Source organism: Phaseolus vulgaris, chromosome 7 (genome assembly GCF_000499845.2).
Source record: "Phaseolus vulgaris cultivar G19833 chromosome 7, P. vulgaris v2.0, whole genome shotgun sequence".
NCBI lineage: Eukaryota > Viridiplantae > Streptophyta > Magnoliopsida > Fabales > Fabaceae > Phaseolus > Phaseolus vulgaris.
In genome coordinates, this window is record NC_023753.2 from 9,540,529 (window position 1) to 9,563,892 (window position 23,364).

General features: G+C 30.2%; 1 protein-coding gene across 1 annotated transcript; it reads left to right on the plus strand.

Annotated features, from left to right (window-relative positions):
• Positions 1-21,624: 21,624 nt before the first annotated feature.
• Positions 21,625-23,129, plus strand: LOC137828976 (LOB domain-containing protein 1-like). The gene is made up of 2 exons (XM_068635763.1): positions 21,625-22,045; positions 22,638-23,129. Exons 1-2 carry the CDS (start codon positions 21,713-21,715, stop codon positions 22,959-22,961), a joined length of 657 nt encoding a protein of 218 aa, XP_068491864.1. The 5' UTR covers positions 21,625-21,712; the 3' UTR covers positions 22,962-23,129.
• Positions 23,130-23,364: the final 235 nt, after the last annotated feature.

Here is a 23,364-nt window from a genome sequence, read left to right on the forward strand (position 1 = left end):
ACATGCTGCAAGTTAAATCCCTTTATACTTCATCACCCCTTTTACTTCTAAACAATAAAGCTCGAATTTTCTGCTTGGCACAATCGCAGAAACCTCTAGTATGAAAACAGATAAGAGATAATGGCAACATGGGATGTCATCCTCAACTTTGCTGTTGGTTTGTTGAAATGGGGGCAGGACCATGCATATGAGTGCTCTCCAACCATAATTTGACTGACATGCAACAGCATAGTTCCTACCATTCACATATAGATATATATATGTATGTGTGTTTGTGTGTGCTCTCCAACCATATATATCTCTAAACTTTTCTTGCACAAACTAGGAAAAAAATGTGAAACTGAAAATTAAATAATTCTTTTTAGGAGAATCTCATGACCACGAGGGAGCAGGATATGGAAAAAATGTCACTTCTACTAGTGGAAACTGTGTGCTTTGCTTGAGAAACCTACAGCACCACTCTGAATTTTATGTAACTTTTGAGTTTCATTCTATTATCAGTTACAATAAAGTAAACTTGGTTTTCTCTACAAACTCCACAATTTAATACATCCAATTGGTAATGGTCTTTTTAGCAAGCTAATTGTTTTTTTCTGGCATATAAAGCTGTTTCCAATCAGTGATTTTTCCTCTGATTTGGGCATTGTATCTGGACTAATTTGATTCAACTTTACGCCAAGCTCTGCAACCATATCCTTTAACTCAAAAATCTTCAATTTGTTACTACTTAATTTTGGCTTTTCTTGCTTAAAGGTTGTGCTGTGTGTACTATATATTCCTCTCATCCAGAAATAAGCAGAGCTAAGAAAAAGCAAGTAAAAGTAAAACTAGCTGTAAAAAACATAAAATAGAAACCGTGTGTGATTTTGAAGAAGTCAAGAAAGAAGTCCAACTAAGCAACGACGCGTGGACCTTTGCTATGCTAAACCCACAAATATTGGAAGCCAGTTTTCCTGCAATACTGGTACAGTGGTGTGTGCTATGTTAGTCCAAGGAACATGTTCTTTTACAAAGACAAACCATATTGTTTCTTCTAAAGCTGTCTAATTCAGTTATGGTTCCACCAATGGTTGGACAACACTCAAGTCATCGATCACCTGCTAATTAATCACGCGTTTCATCTTAACTTATGCTTCAATTATTTACATTTTCTCATTACTATTATTGAATGTGTTTCGTTCAGCTTGACATTCAGGAATGTTGGTTTCTCTAACTTCATTAATTAATGCTACACAAGTCATCAATGCATGATACACATTATGTTGAAATATAATGCTGACTTGGGTTCTTTCATTCTCATCTGTTCATCTCATTATTCTTAAAAAACTAATCATTTCTAGAACATTTCTGTTTAGTTTTCGATTTTTTTTTCTTAATCCTATGTTTAGGTATTCAAGTAGAATATAGCATGCCTTATTTGACGTTGTGCCTCCACTTTCCCAACGTGGCCCGACTAATCAATAACTATGAAGTTTTTCTGAGTGCTGACAAAATTTAGCATACCCTAATAATTTTCTTAATTTTGCTATTCCCACCTATAAAATCATACACCTGTTACATTTTATACAATGAAGTTTAAATTTCAGAAGATTGGTGATTTTTGGAAGCTTTTTTAGTCACTGGATTTCTCATTTTGCCGTTATGATTTCAGTATATGGAGTGTCGGTTGAAAGAAAGCAAATTTTCCAAAATTTTAAGAAGAAAATGCTTCAAATAATTATGAACTCAATTGACTTACTATGGGTTCTTATATATAATGAAGTTTGTTTGATACTAAGAACATTATTACTTAAGAAAATTATTTGTATGCATAAGAATTTAACATGTTAAAAAGTTTATTTTTTAATAAGTATAGACAACATATATTCAACAAAAAAAAATTCTTTGTTGAATAGTTAGCGAATGAATGTTAACATATGGTTCTAACTAAAAGTTATCTTAAATTTTACCTACCTAGTGTGAGGTAATTTATTTTTAACATATTTTAACAAAAAAAAAAGATATATATATATATATGTGTATGTATATATTATTAAATTATGCATACTAAAATATGACAATAATAAATAATTTTTTTTATTAAATGAAAAGGATAAGGAGCTAACTGAATGCTTCATATTCATAGACGAATAACTTCCATTATTCATTATTCAAAAATTAATTTATATTTTATAGTATTTTCTGAAATAAAAAATTTACTTTGACAAAAAATGAATGATAATATTTTGTTGAACATTATTTACATGGTTTTATAATTTTATATGTTACTTTATATGTTCTTTTAAGAAAATTACATATTAAATATGTTAATGTATAATTTATTGTTCAAAATTAATTATTATGATTAAAATAAAACTGTAGTGAGGTGCCAGATAGCTTCTATAACTTTCTTTCTTTTATTTTTTAAAATAAAAAATAAAACTAAATATTAAGTTGCTGAAGTAACTTTAAGTGAAAATAAAATGCAGATGCTAACAAGTAGCTCTTTCTTTAACTCGCATTTTTATTTTATATTTTTATCATTTGAGTAAAATTTGAAGTGGGCTCTACTAAGAGAGTATGGGCTTTAGTTATTTAATTGGCTTCGTATACTTTTTTTTTCTTATAATAATAAAAATATAAAAAAGTATGTTATTAACATCTTATATGGTATTATGTATAAACGAAATATAAATGACAGGATAAACTTCTTTGTGATCAAAATAAAAGAAACATTACATGTGGTATAAACTAATTTTAATGCATATAGAAATCTATTTATCTTTTATTATTTTTCAAAAAGTGATTATAGAAGTACTTCTCGAAATGTTCTTTCGTTAATAAGTGTCTTAAAGGCTGAACATAAGGAGTACTGGAAGCATTATATTCTACATTTGTAGTAATTTGAAAATATTATATTATTTTTTATGTTTTTAAATATTATGAGTATTTTTATTTTCTCTATCAATATTACGTAATATTTTTATCTTCCACTTCTCCATCTTGTTTATATTTTTTTACAAAGTACACTTTAATCCTAACTCAATCCCATAAAACTGGTTCATGAGGTTGGGTTGAGATTTGCACCCACTTATATATAATGAAAGACTTTAATCTTTAGTTGATGTGGGATTCCAACAATTTTGGTAATATTTGACTTCTCTCTTTTTTTGCAACCAAAATAATTTGTTTTATTTTGAATATAGAGTTCAATTAATAATTACCACACTAAAAATGCTTTAACTTTTTATTTCTTTAATTTAATATTTTTATGAACCTTAATTAGGCAGTGTCCTAGTAACAGGAGACAGATTCTTGTCCCAGTATAGAAATTGATTAGCCTTAATTAATGAATATAGTAATGAAGTTAGTTAGATTGGTAATTGATCCCATCTTCAATGTGCAAAACTTTCTTCCTTTTCATTTCAAATTATTTGAACTTTAGAAGGGCTTAAGGTCCACATCGGGTGGACCTCTTATTTTGTTCATTCTTTTACCCTTAAAAATACCCTAGTTCTTCAAATTCTGCACTCCCAAAACAAACACATTCACCACTCACTACTTCATTAATATATACAAACCTCATAATCACACAGAAATATGGCACATGCATTAACATCATTCTTCAACATTTTATCTAATCATTCCAACTTTTGTGGTCCTTAATTATTTCTTAATTTGGTATTAAAACATGTTTGATTCAATGTCAACAATTTTATCCATGGATGAAGTAATTCTAATTGTAGGAAGCAATTTTTATAAGGCAATAAATTAAACATCCACATCAATGTAGATGTAAACAAAGAGGCATATGAACTAGAAATGAAGCACATAAAAGAGGTCAAATGGCCCAATTGAAGGGCTGTGAAGAGTGGAGGCTACGTTGGGTACAGACTAAATTAAAGCCTTAAAGTATGGTAGGATTTATGATGATGAAGCCTAAAGACAAAAAAATGAGTTTGGAATAAGAGATAAACACTCACTAATCCCAACTACTTCACCACAAACCCATGTTACAAACCATGTATTTTTTTCAACCTGAAGGAAAAAAAGTAACACATTGATGTGGGAACAATAGAAAAGGATAATCTGTTTTTTTTTTTTTCTGGGATCAAAATGTTTAGTTTGAACTTTTGAATAAAAATAAATTGAATCTTCCTGCATTTTATTTCTCAAAGGTTAAATTCTGAGAAATTGAGTGGTAGTGGCCCTACCTTTTGTAGTCTATTATTATGTAGATATGAGGCAATAGGGTGTTAGAGAGATAGGTCATTTTCATTGCAGTGCCACGTAGGCTAGTAGTTAAACGTGGTGGTTGCTAAAGAATATTATGTCTCTTGTGTGGTGGCATGTGTACTGTACACAAATTACTTGCTAAATAGGCATCCTATGTGTTAGGTATTTTTGTCAAGTTCATTCAGCTACATCCACTTTCTAATCAGAGTAATCATTTTATATATATAATATGTAAAGTTGATAGACCAATCCAAATTTTTATTTAGTTTATGTTAGATCAATTCAAATTAAATAAAATCTTTTTTTTTCTTTTTCATCAAACAAATTGAACTTACCTACCTATATTCCTGTTACATGATTTTTTTTGGATGATTTATTGCATAAATTATTCAAGATAGAGTGATATTCAATAATAAATTAATAATGATAAGGAGTAAATGGATTTGATCAATTTTTAAAATTAGTTTGACCTGTTTTTTAAAATCCCTAAAATGTTTTATAAACCCAAAAAAAATTCCTATTTTTTTTTCAAATTTTTGTTTGTTCCACTGACAACTAAATGTTAATTCTCAATTCAAACCACAATGGAATACATATAGAAGGCGCATGCATTGCAGAGGAAGGTGAATCCCATGGAGGGAAGAGAAGGGGGTTTAGGATGAAAATGGGGCTTAGGGGAGAATGAATGGAGGAAAGAGAATGGTGTTGGATTACATGCAGAGTCCACGTGAAACACAATTGTGTTACTCTATATGTCACATCATTATTATTTAACGTCGTTCATGTCAATTTAAACCAGTAGACCAAATTACTATTGACCCTTATGGTAGGGATAAAAAAAAATAATTAAATATTAAATTTATTATCTTATTTCATAATAAAAAAAGTTTGTCATAATATTATTCAGGTAATGTGAGTTTAAAACTGAATATTTGACCTTGAGAATAAATGAGTAAAATTTGAACAAGATTAAATAATTAAGTATAAGATTAAATAATTAAGTATCATTCTTTGATCAAGCTCATTTATCCTAACTCACCAATATAAAAATTATTTAAACTTTTAAACAAAAATAAATACACATGAGATGCATATATGATTATTAATTTATCTTTATATTATTCAATTTATTTATATGATATTTGTTCTCACTTTCTTTATATTTTTTGTTTTTCCTCTTAATAAAAATGATAAAAAAAATACAAACATACATGGATGGCTTATCCATATATCGTACAGTTTTTTGCCTTAATACAAGTCTCACGTCCATCAATCTCTAATAGAATGTAGTTGTCTAAAATAATATTATGACTTTTAAAGGAAAATATTCATCATTTCTAACACTTTTAGATGAAACAATGATAACATCTCTAATGAGTCTTATTATTATCACACTAATGCAAAATTGATGAATCACGACTCCTAATAACGACAGGTCAAGGTTGTTCGTCATAAACAACGATTGGCCTAAAACCATCGTCAAAGGCACAAAATGACAATGCTTTTAAGCTAAATCATCACTAAAAAGTGCAAAAAATGAAATGATGACGACTCTAAATTAAATCAATGTTAAAAAGTGTGGAAAACAACGATGATCATCAAAGACCATTGTAAAAGAAACTAAACAACGAAGGTTCTAAGGGATAATCGTCGTCATATATGATTTTGTGCGCTCCTTTCATCATTCTGTTTTTTTATTTTTTTTCTTCTTCGTTCAAGGTTTGCGCTTTTCCCTTCTATTTTTGTCATTTGTTGCCGCCTACTGGAAGCCCGACATCGTACTCTAACCAATATGACACACAACCAGCCAATGCGTGAAAGCGACATTGTGCAACCTACTCCTTTAAACTGGCAAACAAATTTTGGCGACTAGCGATATGTGGACGTCGATTGGTTGCCCTCACCACCCAAGTGTCTCACTTCAACATCATCATGCAACCAAAGTGTCTCCATCCCACCACCTTTTCGCCTTCCAGGTTAATTTTTTAAAATTTCTGTTTTTTTAGGATAATTAGTATTTATAATTTTTAAATTTCACAGTATTTAGTATATTTTTATAATTATGTTATATATATATATATATATATTGTGTTTGTTAATTTAGTCATACTCTCTTTTGTTGAACATGTTGGTATTGAGTCCTAGGATGTTCTTTCTTGAAAAAAATTGTTTGAAGTTTGTCTTTTAAGCATTATGATGTCCAATTTTTGTTGAACTTGTTCACTAAGAGATCCTTAGTTTTTTGTTTGAGATTTAATACATTAACTTGTGTAGTACTTTTCTAATTTTAAAAATGTTCCTACATCTTTCTAAACTTTATATAAAAACTAGTGGAGGTTGTACTGATAGTAACTATATTGAATCTTAAATTGTCTGATTGGATAGTTTGGGAAAAGTAATCAGTTTTTAATAGTTAATTAATGCATAACTTATAATATACATTTCAAGTATTTTTCTACATAATTTTGGTTAATTGTCTTTTCTGTTGATCTTCAGGTACATATTTGATTGGGAAGACTTCACGTTACCATTTTCATTGTGTATCACCTGAATACTAATGCGAAATGTTGTTGAAATTTTGTGAAAGATAAGGAATAATGATTAATTTTTATGTACTATTCAACTATTATAAAATGGAATCTTCTCAAATAGAATAGTTCATACGTTTAATTAAAAAAGTGATATTTACATGCATCATACAAAATAGAGTTCCAATAATGTACATATAAAATGTAAATATGGATTGGAGTTGGATTAATTCACCACGTATAAGTGATGCATATGAGAGAGGTGTGGAAAAATTTATACAATTTACACAACTTAATGCTCATAGTAATCACATCAGAGAAGAATAAGGTGTCCTTGTGTGAATTGTTTGAATGGGAGGAGATTGAATGTTTCCAAAATTAGAGAACATTTGTTGTGTGATGAATCTTTGAAAAATTATACAACATGGACATGACATAGTGAATTGTTACACTTGCCAAGTGTGGACCTAACAAAAAAGTTTGTTTATTCAATAATGAATGACATATTAAAGGACATGATCCATGGTGTTAGAGCATAATCATTTACTTATGGACTAATGAAAATTATTTTCAAATGTTACAGTTTTTCAATGACCCGCAACCATTAGACTCAAAAGTAATGGAGTATGTCAGAACAACATAGTCAACATATATGTGTGAACATATATATAACACCTTAGGGTAGATAATAGAGGAGAATGAAAATTTGTTTCTATTGAACTTTTTGTTGCTTTCAAATTTTGTTTAAATTTAGGATGTTTCTATAGGAAACTTTTTGGATAATTAAGCATAATGTATAATTTTTGAATTCAATTAATGTATTTAGAACAACATAATTCGTAAAAACTTTTTGCAACAACAACGATTTAGATGTCGTTGATGAGCTTATCTTACAATGACATCTATAATTACGATAATTTCAAAATCATTTTTAGTAGTCCTTGTTAATCGTTGTTAAAAATACTTTCTACAGTATTGTCACGTTCATAATCCATGTCACAACTACTCATGATAACTCATTGTTCACTATGCCACTTGATTAGTCCCTTTTAGAGAATATATAATTGAATTGTAATCTTAATAACAATATATATATATATAGACACGTATAATTATGAAAGAGACATTTTGTATTAAAAAAACAAATATACATGAAATAAAAATGTATTACAAATATTATGCTACATTTTGTTTATGAAATAATTTTTGCAAATTTTCATCTCATATACATAGAGTAATGTCAAACCGATATAGTGGAGAGTGTTCTATATAATTATGTCTAATAAAAACTCATCAATTGCGACTTCAACTTATAAAATGAAGCATACTTGTCATTTGTCCAAACAAAAATTATTAGACGAAGTATTTGTTTGTCCAAGTAAAAGTTTATTAGAAGAAAGGTACAAATGAAGACACTTGTGTCACAAAACTATAAGTTTATGTTTGTTTGATCAGATGAAATTATCATAACAACATGTCTTTGTCTATTAAGCTAAGAGGAACACTTGCGTCTAACGATATCTTATGCTTATATAAAATTATATTTTTCACTTTGTTATTAAACATGTATTTAAAATTAAATTATAGGATTTTTTCAACTTTGATCTAATACATATAAAATAATTTTGATTTACAAATTATATTATTAATTTTATAAACATGAAAAATAAATTTAGAATAATTATACTTCTTAATTTATCAAATTGTAATTAAATTACTAACTATGTTATATTAGAAAAAGATGTTACAAACTAAACTATGATGATTAAAAATAAATAATGATAAATGATCTTTTATTTCCCATATTACAAATATGGGAGACATTTTTGGATGGGCATATGTGAGAGACTGTAGAAACATGTAACTACTTTACCCATATCTCTTTTAATCATAATGATATTCTTCAAAACCAATTGAATAAACTAAAATATTTCTTTAAATTTAAATTTCAAAATATTATTATGTTTAACTTAAACTAAATACATAAATATTTATAACTTAAAAAAGCATCCATCAGAGAGTTGTTAAAAGATTAAAGCAAAAATTTGACATGCAAAAAATTCCTTTTTGAATGAAAATAGAATATTAGAGACAATTATTAGGCTCAAAGTTAGACACTTTATTTGAATATATGCTTAATGAATTTATAGAATGTTAATTGATGCGAATGTATTGATGAGATATGAATATCTTGTATAAATTACAAAAATATATGTATGTAATTTTAATATTTATATTTGTATGATTTTAAAATACTAACTTATGATATTTGTATATGACATGAGGAGACGATATTATAGGTATAGGAGGATAAATTCATGAATAAGAAAATAAATATTTTTTGTTTTATTTAATTTTTTTTAAAGATGTATATATTATAATTCCTTGTAAGGAAGAAAGTTTATTTTGAAAAGAATTAAAAATATAATATAATATAAATATTATATATATTTATTTATTTTATGATGATCACTCTTAGTGGGATGCTACAAACATGGTTAATTTTAAAATAGTAGTATGAAGAGAAATTTATATGTTTATTAAATATTAAATATAAAAGTAGTACTTTAAATACAGATTAATTTTAAAAGTATTAATAAATTATTAAACCGTGAAATATATGTGGATTTCAAACCAAAATTTAGATAGCTTAAATTGGAAAACCTAATATTATTACAAAAATCATAATTAACAAAATGTCGGGTAAGAAACTACAAATAAGATGTTTAAGAATTTCAGAAAATGTGAAATAACTCTATGCTTGGTACCAACAAGGTATATATTACATTAAGATCAAAGAGGACAAGAGAAGAAAGATTACACTGGGAATGACAAAATTGTGATAAGTCAAATAAAGTTTCTCTAATTTAATTCTTTGACACATTTAATAAGGAGTTTCCAATTTCCTTTTATTCCCCTTAGCTTTTTTACTCATTGAAATTTTTGAAATTTTAGTAAACTTTTAAGGTGTGTTTGGATTGGAGAGAGGATTTGAAGGAGTGGATTTGGAGTGATTTGAGAGAAGAGTGTAAAGAAAGTGAGGTTGTTTGGATTAGGGTATTATAGAGTGGATTTGTGAGAAAAGTTGATTGAAGTTTGTGAGTGATATGAGGGTTGTAAAGAGATTTTTAATTTTTTAAAATGTGTAAAATGTAAGTTTACAAATTTACCATTTCTTTAAAAAATATTTAAATAATAAAATATGAGATATTTTTGTATAAATTTTAGTTAATTAAAATTTTATAAATATATATAAAAAATATTTTCATAAAATCAAATCAAATAAAAATAAAAATTAATTTTTATTACTGTTAATATTATTATTTAATAAATTTATTTTAATTATTATTAAATATGTAAATTGTTTATAAATTATTATTATTATTTAATAAATTTATTTTATTTACTAGTATTATTTATAATTTTATTACTTTTTTATATATTATTCCTATTTTAAATTTTAAATCTATTACTATTATTTCATAGTATTTATATTTATATTACTAATTATTTTTTTTACTATTACTATATAAATATATTTATATTATTATTATATAAATTTATTTATCTTTAAAAATTTGTTATATTTTAAAAGTTAAAAAATAATTCACTGATAAACCATGAAAATACAGCTTTCATGTGGCTTTTGTTATGGATAAAAAGGAAAATTCGTCATGCTTACGTATTTTTCTTTGGTTTTCTTTACATATATGAGTAGAAACTATTTTATAGATACCGTGCAATTCCACGTATCTAAATCAGCGTAAATTGATAGATACAAACATGAGCTTTAGAGAACAAACTTGGGTAAACTCCATTAATAAAGGAAATTTATATATACTACAAAAAAATTATTAAATAAAAATTAATTTTAAAAATAAAAATTAATTAATTGTTATAATAATTAAATTAGAAACTATTTTAGATACTAAAAAAATTATTAATTTTTAAATTAGTTTCTATTATTGATAAATAGTTTCTAAATTAGTATCTAATTAGTTACTAAGGTTTTTGCTATCAATTTAAAATATAAATAATTGGTAGTTAAAACTTTGGTGTCTAATTAGATACCAGTTTAAAAATTATTTATCAATAATAGAAACTAATTTAAAAACCAATAATTTTTTTAATCTCTAAAATAATCTCTCTATTTTAATTACTATAATAATTAATTATTTTTATTTTTAAAATTAATTTTTATTTAATAATTTTGTTGTTGTGATATGTTATATAGTTTTTAATTCGTGTTTGAAATTTTTTACAGCAACCATTTAAAAAAGCATTGGATTAATTTTATGGAGATGATATATATATATATATATATATATATATTATTGAGATAACATAATAGATCGATCATCTGATAAATTAGTTGTTATAAAATTTGGTGTTTTTTATAATTTTATTTTTTTATGAATTAAGAAAAGAAGGTATATTTAAAATTATTATTTGTCCTCAATTTTTAAGTGATATATAAGAATCTCTTTTTATTTATTGCAGAGAATAACGTGTTTCACAGTTAAATTTATTTAAAAGATATAGTTTGAAATTTTTTTATTTTCTTTCAGGGTGTATCGGTAAATTCAATAGCCTCAGAAGATTGAGTTGACCTTGTATTTTTAGAGGAAACTACCTTATACACGGTCAAGAAAAGGAAAAGAAAAGAAAAAAAGGTAAAGAAAAGAAAAGAAAGTTACATTAATCGCATCACATGTGATGACTTGTAAGACAATGTACATTGTCTCAAGACATGCCTCTATCAGCAACATTACAGTTCTTTTGCTACATTACTATTTAACACTTCACAAACAAAATTTCTACGGGCTTCAATATTATACATTTTCTTATTTTCTACCGAAAACTAACGTAATTCTTCTGTACAAAAATATATATTTTTAATAGAATTTTGTTAGGTTTATACTAAAATGTTTCAAAATATATTTTAAATAAATATATGATTAGTTATTGAATGATTGATACTTAATCAACATTATATATATATATATATATTTGAATTACGTGGATGTACCTAATCTGATTTAATTTAATATCAATTATAATTATATATGTAAATATACAAATATCTGAATTATTCAAATATACCTAATTTAATGTTGTGATTTAATATTATTATACTAATACTTCTCTACATACCTCAAAGACAAATGTTTAGTACATTTTTATAATTTTAACCAATTTTACTTTCCTCCTCTCAATAAAATTACTATAAGGAATAAATCTTTTTCTATTGACAAAAATAAATAAAGAAATATGACCAACTTAAAGAGATAATCAAACTCTTATCCACAACACCTCCTAGAAATCCCCGTAATACACAAGATTACTACAATAAAGGATAAACATTTTTCCAAAATAATATAATATAAGAATATATTTGTGGAGAATAAAAATGTAATAGAAAAATATTAAGAGGTGAATTTTAAAGTTAAATTGACTTTATAACTTATAAGTTTAATAAATTTTTGGTAGAACAAGTTTTAAATAAATTTTAAGTCTCCCTAACTTGTTAAGAAGAAGTGAATTTTAAATATAATTTAATTTTTTAAAATTTATTTATAAGATAATATTTACACACTTATATTATAATATTTTTAATTAATATGAAATGTACAAGAGAAGAAAGAGAAGAAAAATCCGAGCTGAATAAAATTATGAATTAGATTGGTGATCCAAAAATGATTGATTATTTTGTAGCAGTTTAATAGAATATACATATAAAAGGATGAAATAATTTGTGCAGGCATGAAATGTTGAAACGTGTCGTTCCTTTCTAACTGTAATACAGGAGAAGTAGCTAGTTGTTTCCCTCTCCCAGTATCCACAGAATTGGGTACCTTATTTTGCAAGCATCTTCCCCAAAACAGTGGATGCAGCTATTATATCTGTATGGCAACAGTGGCATGCAAGAACAGATTCTAAGCACATCAAATTGGATCCCTTAAGAAGGGGACCAAAACAACTGTTATTCCATCACTATTTTCAACCGCCAAAAGTCCCACACTGTTGCACTAAGTGAGGACCAAACCACACATTTTGAACTATATCAGCATGAACCACGATTCAAAGCTACTCAGCCATTATCCATTTACAAGTTTAGGGGTTGGGGGAGATGAACGTTTGAATCATATTTATGCACGTTTTTTATTGACTTTCAACCCATGACTACTGACCAATTTTCTACCTCTGACAGCAACCATAGTTTTAGTAATATCAAAACATCCTTCGATATCTACATAGGTTTTCTTAAATTATAACTGTATAAAGGATTTTGAACTTAATACGCGCGTTTTCTCGGCCAAACATTTTAAAATGTTGAAATAATGCAGAGTTTCTCTTCATTTAAAGCAAGAAGCGAAATTGAAACATGCTCCTACTGTCATCTTGACTTAAACCACTCTTACATTACGATAAAATGGAAAAACTATGATCCATATTCGTTGATGCATATGAAACTGGTGTTAAGAGGTTTCCTTTTAAAGCTGGTTCATTGCATGCGTGAAGAAGAATTTGTGTTGCTGGATTTATGACGGTGTAGTAATATTTATCACGCAACTGCACGTGGTGTTGGATTGGTGTGAGGTGGTGGCACAGAAGATAGGACACGTGTGCGCACACATGGTATGCGTTTGAATTAAGACACCGCAAAATATGGCATGCCATCTATGAGCTATACCAAGGTTGAATTCATGCTATTGTCTCTATCAAACAAAAACATGGTTTTGTGTATAAAAGGAATCGTTTACAAATCAATGTACTTTTAAACCCAAGAGATAGATAAACCCAAAATGCCTCAATTAGTGTTCATATATTAAAACTAATACAGTTTATAAAATCTAGTATTTGCAAAGAAGTATATTTATAATAATATACACATAAATAGATTAGACTTTAAGTCTTGGATTAGTATAGAATTCTCTCTTGAACATGCAATATTGTATACTCATGTGTAAATTACAATCACAACGCGTAAACTATTAAAAAATAACATATATATATATATAATTGCAAAAAAATAATATATTTTAAAATTCATCATAAATTCAAGACTCTGTGTAGTTCATTTCAAATATTTTACATCAATATCTAGACCCAAAACTTACACTGTTTACAAGATAACAACCACAATATAGATGAATTTTCAATTTCAAAATGGCAACCATCTCCCCTATAATAATTGTGTCATTGGAAGTTAAAATTGTGATATTGATTTTAATATATATTAATTATTGGATTAATCATTTATTATTAGGTGGTTAAAAGTTATAATTAATAATTAGAGCATAATTTTTTATTTAAAATTGTCGTCTAAACATTATTAATTCTGATTTGATCTACTTAATTTTTATCACTGAATAATTGTGTCACCTGCAACAAAAAAAAAATCAAGTAGAAATACTTTATATTACATTGCCTTCAAAATTTAAGAATGATTTGCTAGAGAAAAATGGGTTTTTGGAGCCAGTCATATTCTCACAAGAGAGAAAGAAAGAGGGCAATGCAAATTATTCTAACAATAACATTAAAAAAAACTTACTTATTTTTAAGATATTAAAAAATATTCCATTTTTTAATGTTTATAAAAAATTCTTAATCATTATATTAGAAAGTTGAAAGTCAGAAAGAGAAGCAGGCCATCTACAACTCTTAATGTAACTTAATTACTTTATATATGCATAATTTTTAGCATTTGAGATTAATTAAGATTTTGATAAAATAATACAATGAGAGTAATTAAATTTAAATAATGATATATTAACATCTCTACTCAAATAATACTTCATTAATTTAAATTGTTATTATTCTTAGAAGGTCGGATCCTACGAATTAACTTCTTCGGTCTAAGTCTTTCAATCTTTTCGGTCTCCAGGTATAATGGTCTTCTGCTTGTTCCAGTCCTCTGAGTCAGATGGAATGGATACCTACGAAGACACTCTGACGATCAAGTCAGTCTGAGTACAATATGCAGGTGAGTAGAGAGTGAAAAATTATCTTTGACGCTAGGTCTCCTCTGATCTTTATACCTTTTGGATGGACCTCAACTGTCATGGGTCTGCTCGTGGGTTTAAAAGAGGGTCAAATAATGTCTTAATCATGTTTTACCACTAAATTTGCTTAATTACGGTTAATTGTGGATTTATGAGTTGTGTTTTGATTAAGAGAGTCACTCGACCTTCTCGGTCATTCGATCATGTCAACCTACTCGGCTAATCGGCAGTACACTTGCTCTCCAGGCTCAAGACAAACGATTACCATTCGCCATGTTGGCCTACTCGGCTAGTCGGCAGTACACTTGCCTCCAGGCTCGAGTGGAGCGATTACCATTCAGCCATGTCAGCCTTCTCGGCTAGTCAACAGTACACTAGTATTTGTAAGAGAAAAATGTATTTATCTTTGGCTAGATGCTCATCCCGGGTTATATGTCCCCAGGTCCTAGTAGAGGAACTCTATGCAGGGTCTTATATTGCCAATAAACCAGGTAGTCGCGACTCTGTGTGACTGGCGCTTCCGCAAGACTGTTATGTCGTGTGATTGTTCATGTGCCCTCGAAGTCGAGTAAGGAAGCTCATTGGTGCGTTTGAGGCACGTGGATGTAACATGTTGTCAGGAGACGCAGAGTTGTGTGATCTGGATCGTTGATGACGAGTTGATCCAACAGTGCAAATTAAGAGTGACAGTTCGAACCATTGGAAAAATTTGTGTGCTGAGACCGAGAGGGTGGACAAAGAGCTCATCATGAAGGCGGATGAAGACATCTGATGGCTTAAGAAAATCCTTTCGGATATGACCCTCTTGAACTACTGGTTCGAGGAGAAGATTGAGAAGTTGGTGCAAGACTTGGAGGTTGCTGAAGACAACGTATTAGATCAACATGAGCTCGGCTTCCAAATGGCTCTTCAGCAAGCGACTTTATTATATTCCTTTGAATGAGGGAAAGTTCGATGTCGGAAAAGACTTCTCTCGAGGCCAACTTATGCCCCTTGAGGATATACCGAATGCCCGAGAAGTCGTGTCAACTCCTCTAGGGACTCCTGGAGTAGATAGGATAAACGTCGACCATTAGGCTTTCTTCGTTACTCTTTTTTACTAGGCATGTGTTTAACCTATTGTAAAACGTGTATCCTACTTTATGTAAATTGGCAGTTTGTCAGCCTTTGATTAGATTAACTTAACGTCTCATGAAATTGTTTCCTTTTCACTTTACTTGCTTTCACTTGCTTGGGATTTCTTCCTTTAACACGCTCTCGACAGGGATTTACTTTGTTGGATTCTACCTTGGCCGAGAGGTTTCTTTAATGCGTTCTAGGAAGGGATTCCCTTGGGTGAATTCTTTCTTGGCCGATAGGTTTTTTTAATGCCGTCTTGGCAGGGATTCACTTGGATGAATTCATCCTTGACCGAGAGGTTTCTTTAACGCGCTCTCTGCATGGATTCACTTAGGTGAATTCTTCCTTGGTCGAGAGGTTTCTTTAACGCACTCTCGGCTGAGATTCACTTGGGTGAATTCTTCCTTGGTCGAGGGGTTTCTCTAACGCACTCCCGACAAGGATTCACTTTGGTGAATTCTTCCAGGGTCAAGAGGTTTTTCTGACGCACTCTCGACAGGGATTCACTTGGGTGAATTCTACCTTGGCCAAGAGGTTTCTTTAACGCCCTCTCGCCAGGGATTCACATGGGTGAATTCTACCTTAGCCGAGAGGTTTCTTTAACACGCTCTCGGCAAGTATTCATTTTGGTGAATTCTTCCTTGGTCGAGAGGTTTCTTAAGGCGCTCTTGACAGGGATTCACTAGGATAAATTCTACCTTGGCCAAGAGGTTTCTTTAACGCCCTCTCGACAAGGATTCAATTGGGTGAATTGTACCTTGGCCGAAAGGTTTCTTTAACGCACTCTCGATAGGGATTCACTTGGGTGAATTCTTTCTTGAGCGAGAGGTTTCTTTAATGCACTCTCGGCAGGGATTCACTTGGATGAATTCTTCCTTGGCCGAGAGGTTTCTTTAATAGGCTCTCGGCAGGGATTTACTTCGGTGAATTCTACCTTGGTCGAGAGGTTTCTTTAACGTGCTCTCGACAGGGATTCACTTGGGTGAATTCTACCTTAGCCGAGAGAGGATTCATTAACGCGCTCTCGGCAGGGATTCACATGGGTTAATTCTACCTTGGCCGAGATGTTTCTCTAACGTTGTCTCGGCAGAGATTCACTTGGGTGAATTATACCTTGGCTGAGAGGTTTCTTTAACGCACTCTCGACAGGGATTCACTTGGGTAAATTCTTCCTTGGTCGAGAGGTTTTTTTAACGTGCTCTCGGCAGAGATTCACTTGGGTGAATTCTTCTTTGGTCGAGAGGTTTTTTTAACGCGATCTCGGCAGGGATTCACTTGGGTGAATTCTTCCGTGGCCGAGAGGTTTTTTTAACACGCTCTCGGCAAGGATTCACTTTGGTGAATTCTTCCTTGGCTGAGAGGTTTCTTTAATGCGCTCTCGGCAGAGATTCACTTAGGTGAATTCTTCCTGGACCGAGAGGTTTCTTTAACGCGTTCTCGGCAGGTATTCACTTGGGTGAATTCTACCTTGGCCAAGATGTTTCTTTAACGCCCTCTCGGTAGGGATTCACTTGGGTGAATTCTACCTTAGCCGAGAGGTTTCTTTAACGCGCTCTCAGCAGGTATTCATTTAGGTGAATTCTTCCTTGGCCGAGAGGTTTCTTTAATTCCCTTTCAACAGGGATTCATTTGGGTGAGTTCTACCTTGGTCGGTCTCTACCCCTCTTTACGTATTCTTGTCGTTGCCTATCATGTTCCTTGTAGTTTCCATGTGGATACTTTAAAGGGTTTCTTCCCGACCCCACAGTGGACGCCAAAATGTTCTTAGAAGACCGGGATGCTACGAAGTAACTTTTTTAGTCTAAGTCTTCCATTCTTCTCGGCCTCCAAGTATGATGGTCTTTTGCTCATTTCAGTCCTCCGAGTCGGATGGGGGGTACCTGGGAAGGCACTCCGACGATCAAGTGAGTCTGAGTACAATATGCAAGTGAGTAGAGAGTGAAGAATTACCTTTGACGTTGGGTGTACTATGGTATTTATACCTTTTGGATGAGCCTCAACTGTCATGGGTCGGTTTGTGGGTTAAAAAGAGGACTCAATCATGTCTTAATCATGTTTTATCACTAAATTGACTTAATTACGGTTAACTATGAATTTATGGGATGTATTTGGATTAAGAGAGTCAGTCGGCCTTCTTGGCTATTCGATCATGTCGGCCTACACAACTAATCGACTGTATGCTTATCCCCCAGGCTCAAGCAGAGCGATTACCATTTGGTCATGTTGGCCTACTCGGCTAGTCGACAATACACTTGCCCCGAGACTCTAGTGGAGCGATTACCATTCGATCATGTCGGCCTACTCGGCTAGTCAACAATACACTTACCACCAGGTTCGAGTGAAACGATTACCATTCGGCCATGTCAGCTTACTCAACTAGTTAGTCTACAGTAATACAATTAACTAATAAATAATTGTTTTAGTTGTAAAAATATTATGTTTCATAAGTTTAGTTCGTGTAGTAATCCATAATCTTTGCAATATAAATTAGTGAATAGTGGATTAAAATTTAGTTCACCAACAAACCAATATTATTCCACTTGTACTAAATCTAGTACACCTTATACTTAAATAGTAATTGCAAAACGTGGTATTATAATATGTAAATATTTAATATATATATATATATATATCATTTATTGGGTAAAATCTTTGTTAACATGAATACTAAAATGTTTTTAGCAAATATTCACTTTTTTCATGTAGAGTTTCAATCATGTTAAAAGTTTATCTCCTCTATAGGTCAGTTTATTTCAATAAATGCCAATCAAAGCTTGGTTAATCTGGAACACATTATCTTAGTCTACATTAAATATTAATATCCATTATTTTATTTTTTTATTATGTCAAAATTTATTTAGTATAATTATTAATTATTATAACTATCCATAAATATATAATTTAATTTTTTTTTAAAGGTTTCATGTTACAAATCAATATAATTTTATATTTAAAATGTATAATTTTTAATATAAATATATAATCTCATATTTGTAAAAGAAATTAATTATACATTAATTAAAATTATATACAAGTTATTATTATTATTATTACTTTATGAAATTAAAGTAAGTTTAAACCACTTTGTAATAATTTATATTATGAAGTTTTTGGCACATTAAATTTATCTTTTAGATTAAAATTTCTTATGTTTTAGTTATTGTGTTTTTTATCAGACGTAAATGAGGAAAGGGTTATTTATAAACTAGAAAGGTGTAATGTAACTATATGAGAGAAATTGAAAATTGAGTGAATAAAGTGAGGTTCTCCTAAATAAAGAATCTTTAATCTGGATTTACTAAAATAATTATTAAATAAAAATAATTTTAAAAACTAAAAATAATTCTTTTTATATTAATTAAATTAGAGACCATTTTAGATATTAAAATTTTTATTGATTTTTAAATTAGTTTTTATTTATATTTGTATATAATTAGCTATCAATGTTTTAACTGGTAGGCAAAACTTTGGTAGCTAATTAGATACTAATTTAGAAATTATTTATCAATAATAAAAATTAATTTAGAAATTAATAATTTTTTTAGTCTTGATTTTTAATTTAGTCATCATAGTAACTAATTATTTTTAGTCTCTAAAATTAATTTGTATTGTATAGTGTTTAGTATTTTTTTTATTTGTTTTTCCACCTCTTTCTTTTTTTTCTACAATTACAAAATTGTTTAAGAAGTATTTTTTTCATATATCATGGGGAAATTGGTCGACAAAACTTTATATTAATATTGTCAATGTGAAATCAGATTACAAATTATACTGTAGGATCATGCGCAAGTTGAAAGTCGTTTGAACTCGACAAATTAAAAAAAAAATATTCTACAAAAAATGTTTCTATTTTGACACTTATTTCAACCTTTCATAATAATAATAATATTCAATTAATAAGGTTAAAAGTCTATTTACCGGTTGGAATTGAACGAGAGTTCTCAGTATTCGATTTTAGCCTATCAACATGTTTAAAATACATTGTGATCAAGAGGATGATTATAAAGATTAATTATTTGTATCGAGAATTATGTAAAACACTCTTAATCATGATCCTTAAGTTAATCTCGATCTAACAATAACATGAGTCATTATAAACATAAGGCACAACCTCCAAGAAAAAAGTAATCATCATTTACGTATTTATTACATCAAATACCAAATACTCTCTTGAATGTCAACACACCTTTTGCAAGTAACTTTCTGACCGAGAGCGAATGAAGGAAAAAGAACTTGATTGAAGAAGAGGAACAAGAGTAGAGGAAGGAAGAGTTAACTCAACTAATCTAAAAAGTAAAAGAAGAAACATATATTATGACCAACCAAATCAAATGAGTGAATTATTTCATCGATAGAAGTTCTCTTAACCTCTTCTAAATGATAAAATATACCTTCAATACAATCATCAAATCACATTTCATAACCAGAATAAAAACCAGAATAAAAAATTTATTTATTTATGGGCTAACTTAAAAAGCTTTCTTTTTGCATGGAAAAATGAATTATTATATTTTGCACTAAAAGCTTAGGTTATTTATATACAACCTGCATATACCAATGATCACCTCATTAATTCATTAAAATTGAATGCCAACGTTTTACAATCGTTATTAAATATGCTTTGCAACTCGTCGTCATCACATAGGAAAAGTATTCATCATTTTCACCACTTTGTCAGTTCAGTTGTCACTATATGTAACAATTACTATTGCTTTGCTATTATAATTATCACCATCTCATAATTATTACCGTCATTGTTTTACATATTCTTCAAATAATTATAATCATAACATCTAACTATAAATCATTGCTTATAATCTATTCAAATTCTCTAACTATTGCAGACCTCAGTTTCTAAAGAATCTTTTACATTTTAATTTCAATTGCTACATATATGACTTTATTGTAATTATACAAATTTGTAAGTCTTGTGGCATCTTATTTAATTTTTAAATTTCGTGATATTATCACTTATTTTGATTGTTTTGATGAATTGGTCAAAAGTGACACATCTTCAAAGCTAAACAAAAAACCAGCTCTTGAACAGATCAGAAGTTTGTTGAATATATCATATATATTCTTCTTTGTGATATTAGTATACGGGTGATGACGACTAATTACTTATTAAAAATTATCTTATCTCCTCATTAACACTATCTCATTTTTAATATATACCCAGCAAAAAAAAAAAGTCATATTCTCATTTATTTTAATTTCTACCTAACGATTCTTAATTTCACGTTACAAACATTTTTCTCAGTCCTAAAAAAATTCCTTATTTTCACATTTCTGCGTCAAAAGAAAACAACGGATAGCATAAATTTCTGACATTTCTTAAATATTATTTTAAATATTTGCGTTTGATAGCAAAACGATTTTGTTAAAAAAATGTTTAACACTGGGCACCCAAAAACTGACACCAGAGATAAATTCGTTGACCACTGCTTGACCGTGCAATGATTAACAGCGAAAAACCCTTTTTACATACTGTTATATATTCTTTCACACCAAACAATAATCATGTTTAAAAAGGAGATGAAATTAAGAAGATTATTATTTAATTAAATGTAACATCTAATCTCACTTTAGTTAACACATGTTTTGATGATGAAAGCCCTTTTTTTGTGAAGTAAGCAATTTTATACGGGTTTTATGGGAAATACTTCGTCATGTTTGGCTCTTGAATACGTAGATGAAGTCACCCTGTTTGTCCCCTTCCCCTTTGGTCTATATATATAGCCAGAGACAGCCTCAGTTTTTATCCTATGCAACAAACCAAAGTAATCTCATTCAATATTAAGAATCCTGTTTCCTCTGTTTTCTTTTCCTCTGCCTCACAACACCATGGACTACAAACTCAATACCACAACACCTTCTCCACCAATCCCAATCCCAATCCATGTTCCCTCTATGCTCTCAAACTCTCCTCCATCTTCATCTTCTTCACCTCCCTCACACTCTCCCACACCTTTCCCTTCACCCTCTCCCTCTCCCTCTGCTGCTCCCCCCTCTCCGCCGCCGCCGGTGGTCGTTAGCCCCTGTGCTGCCTGCAAGATCCTCCGCCGCAGGTGCGTCGAGAAGTGTGTCCTGGCTCCATATTTCCCTCCCACTGATCCCCTCAAATTCACCATTGCTCATAGAGTCTTTGGAGCCAGCAACATCATCAAGTTCTTGCAGGTATCACCATGCATTCACCAATCCTTGTTACTGCCTTTAATTTTCCCTCTTTCTTGCTTTGTGTTTGGCAAGTCCACTCTTCATGGCATGCCATTTTCTTGGAAGACAACAAAAAATTAGTTAAATTGTCTCTGGTCATTTCAGAGAAACAAAATCATGGGTTTTGGTCAAAAGTGGGAGGAAAAGCTAGCTAGGGGCGTACCTAATTGATGGCCATGATGGGTTTTTGTTTTCCCTCTTCTTTCAACTCTAGCAACCACTGCTTTCTTTTCATCTTTTGAATGCCCAAGTCAAACAACATTTTCTAACTTTGTTTTTCTATCCTCCTTTGGTGCTCCCCATTGTGACCAACAAGGTTTTGCTAAATCGGTCTGAGATCAATTTTAGTTTGCTCTCATATATCATAAGACTGCATTTGTTAGCAACATTTCACAATGTCAAAGTCTGTTACAAAACTAAAGTTTATAATCTTGGTGCCCACTGTATAGGATCAATGGTCAAAATTTAGCAGCAATTGTTTTGAATTTTGTCCAATTGTAATGAGCAAGAGCTGAATTTGTGCTAACCACAAGGAACATGCATTGATTTTCAGGAGCTACCAGAGTCCCAGAGAGCAGATGCTGTGAGCAGCATGGTTTATGAGGCAAATGCTAGGATCAGAGACCCAGTTTATGGGTGTGCAGGTGCAATATGCCAACTTCAGAAGCAAGTGAGTGAGCTTCAAGCACAGTTGGCGAAAGCACAAGCTGAGCTAGTGAACATGCAGTGCCAACAAGCGAATTTGGTGGCTCTAATTTGCATGGAAATGAGTCAATCGCAGGAGCAGCACGTGGTGCAGCCTCAACCTCTGGTTGACATGAGCTGCTTCATAGAGGACAACACTTTCGGAACTGCTTGGGAGCCTCTTTGGACATGAAGCTAATGAATGTTATGTATCTTAGATATTTGCATTAGAGAGAAAAGAGAGATTAATTTGTTCTATAGTAACTGCTAAAGTTTTCAATCTCCCAAGTGGAGGAAGAGATAATGAAAATTATACTCAGGGAATCCATTTTCAATAAAGTCATTAATTAGTTATATGGTAGATATGCGTCATCGTGTTTGCTACCTCATTAGTCATTTCATAAGCCAAACCTTTGACAATGGACAAAAATTAAATAAAAGAAGAAGAAAAATATAATTGGTTGCGGTCCTCTCTAATATAATGACTCAAGAAACAAAAGTGCAATAGAAGAAGAAAATTAGTACGGGATAGCTGTTTTAGTCTGAGTCAGCATAGTCTTTCAAGCACCTTTGCAACTGTTTTTTTGGACCTCTTC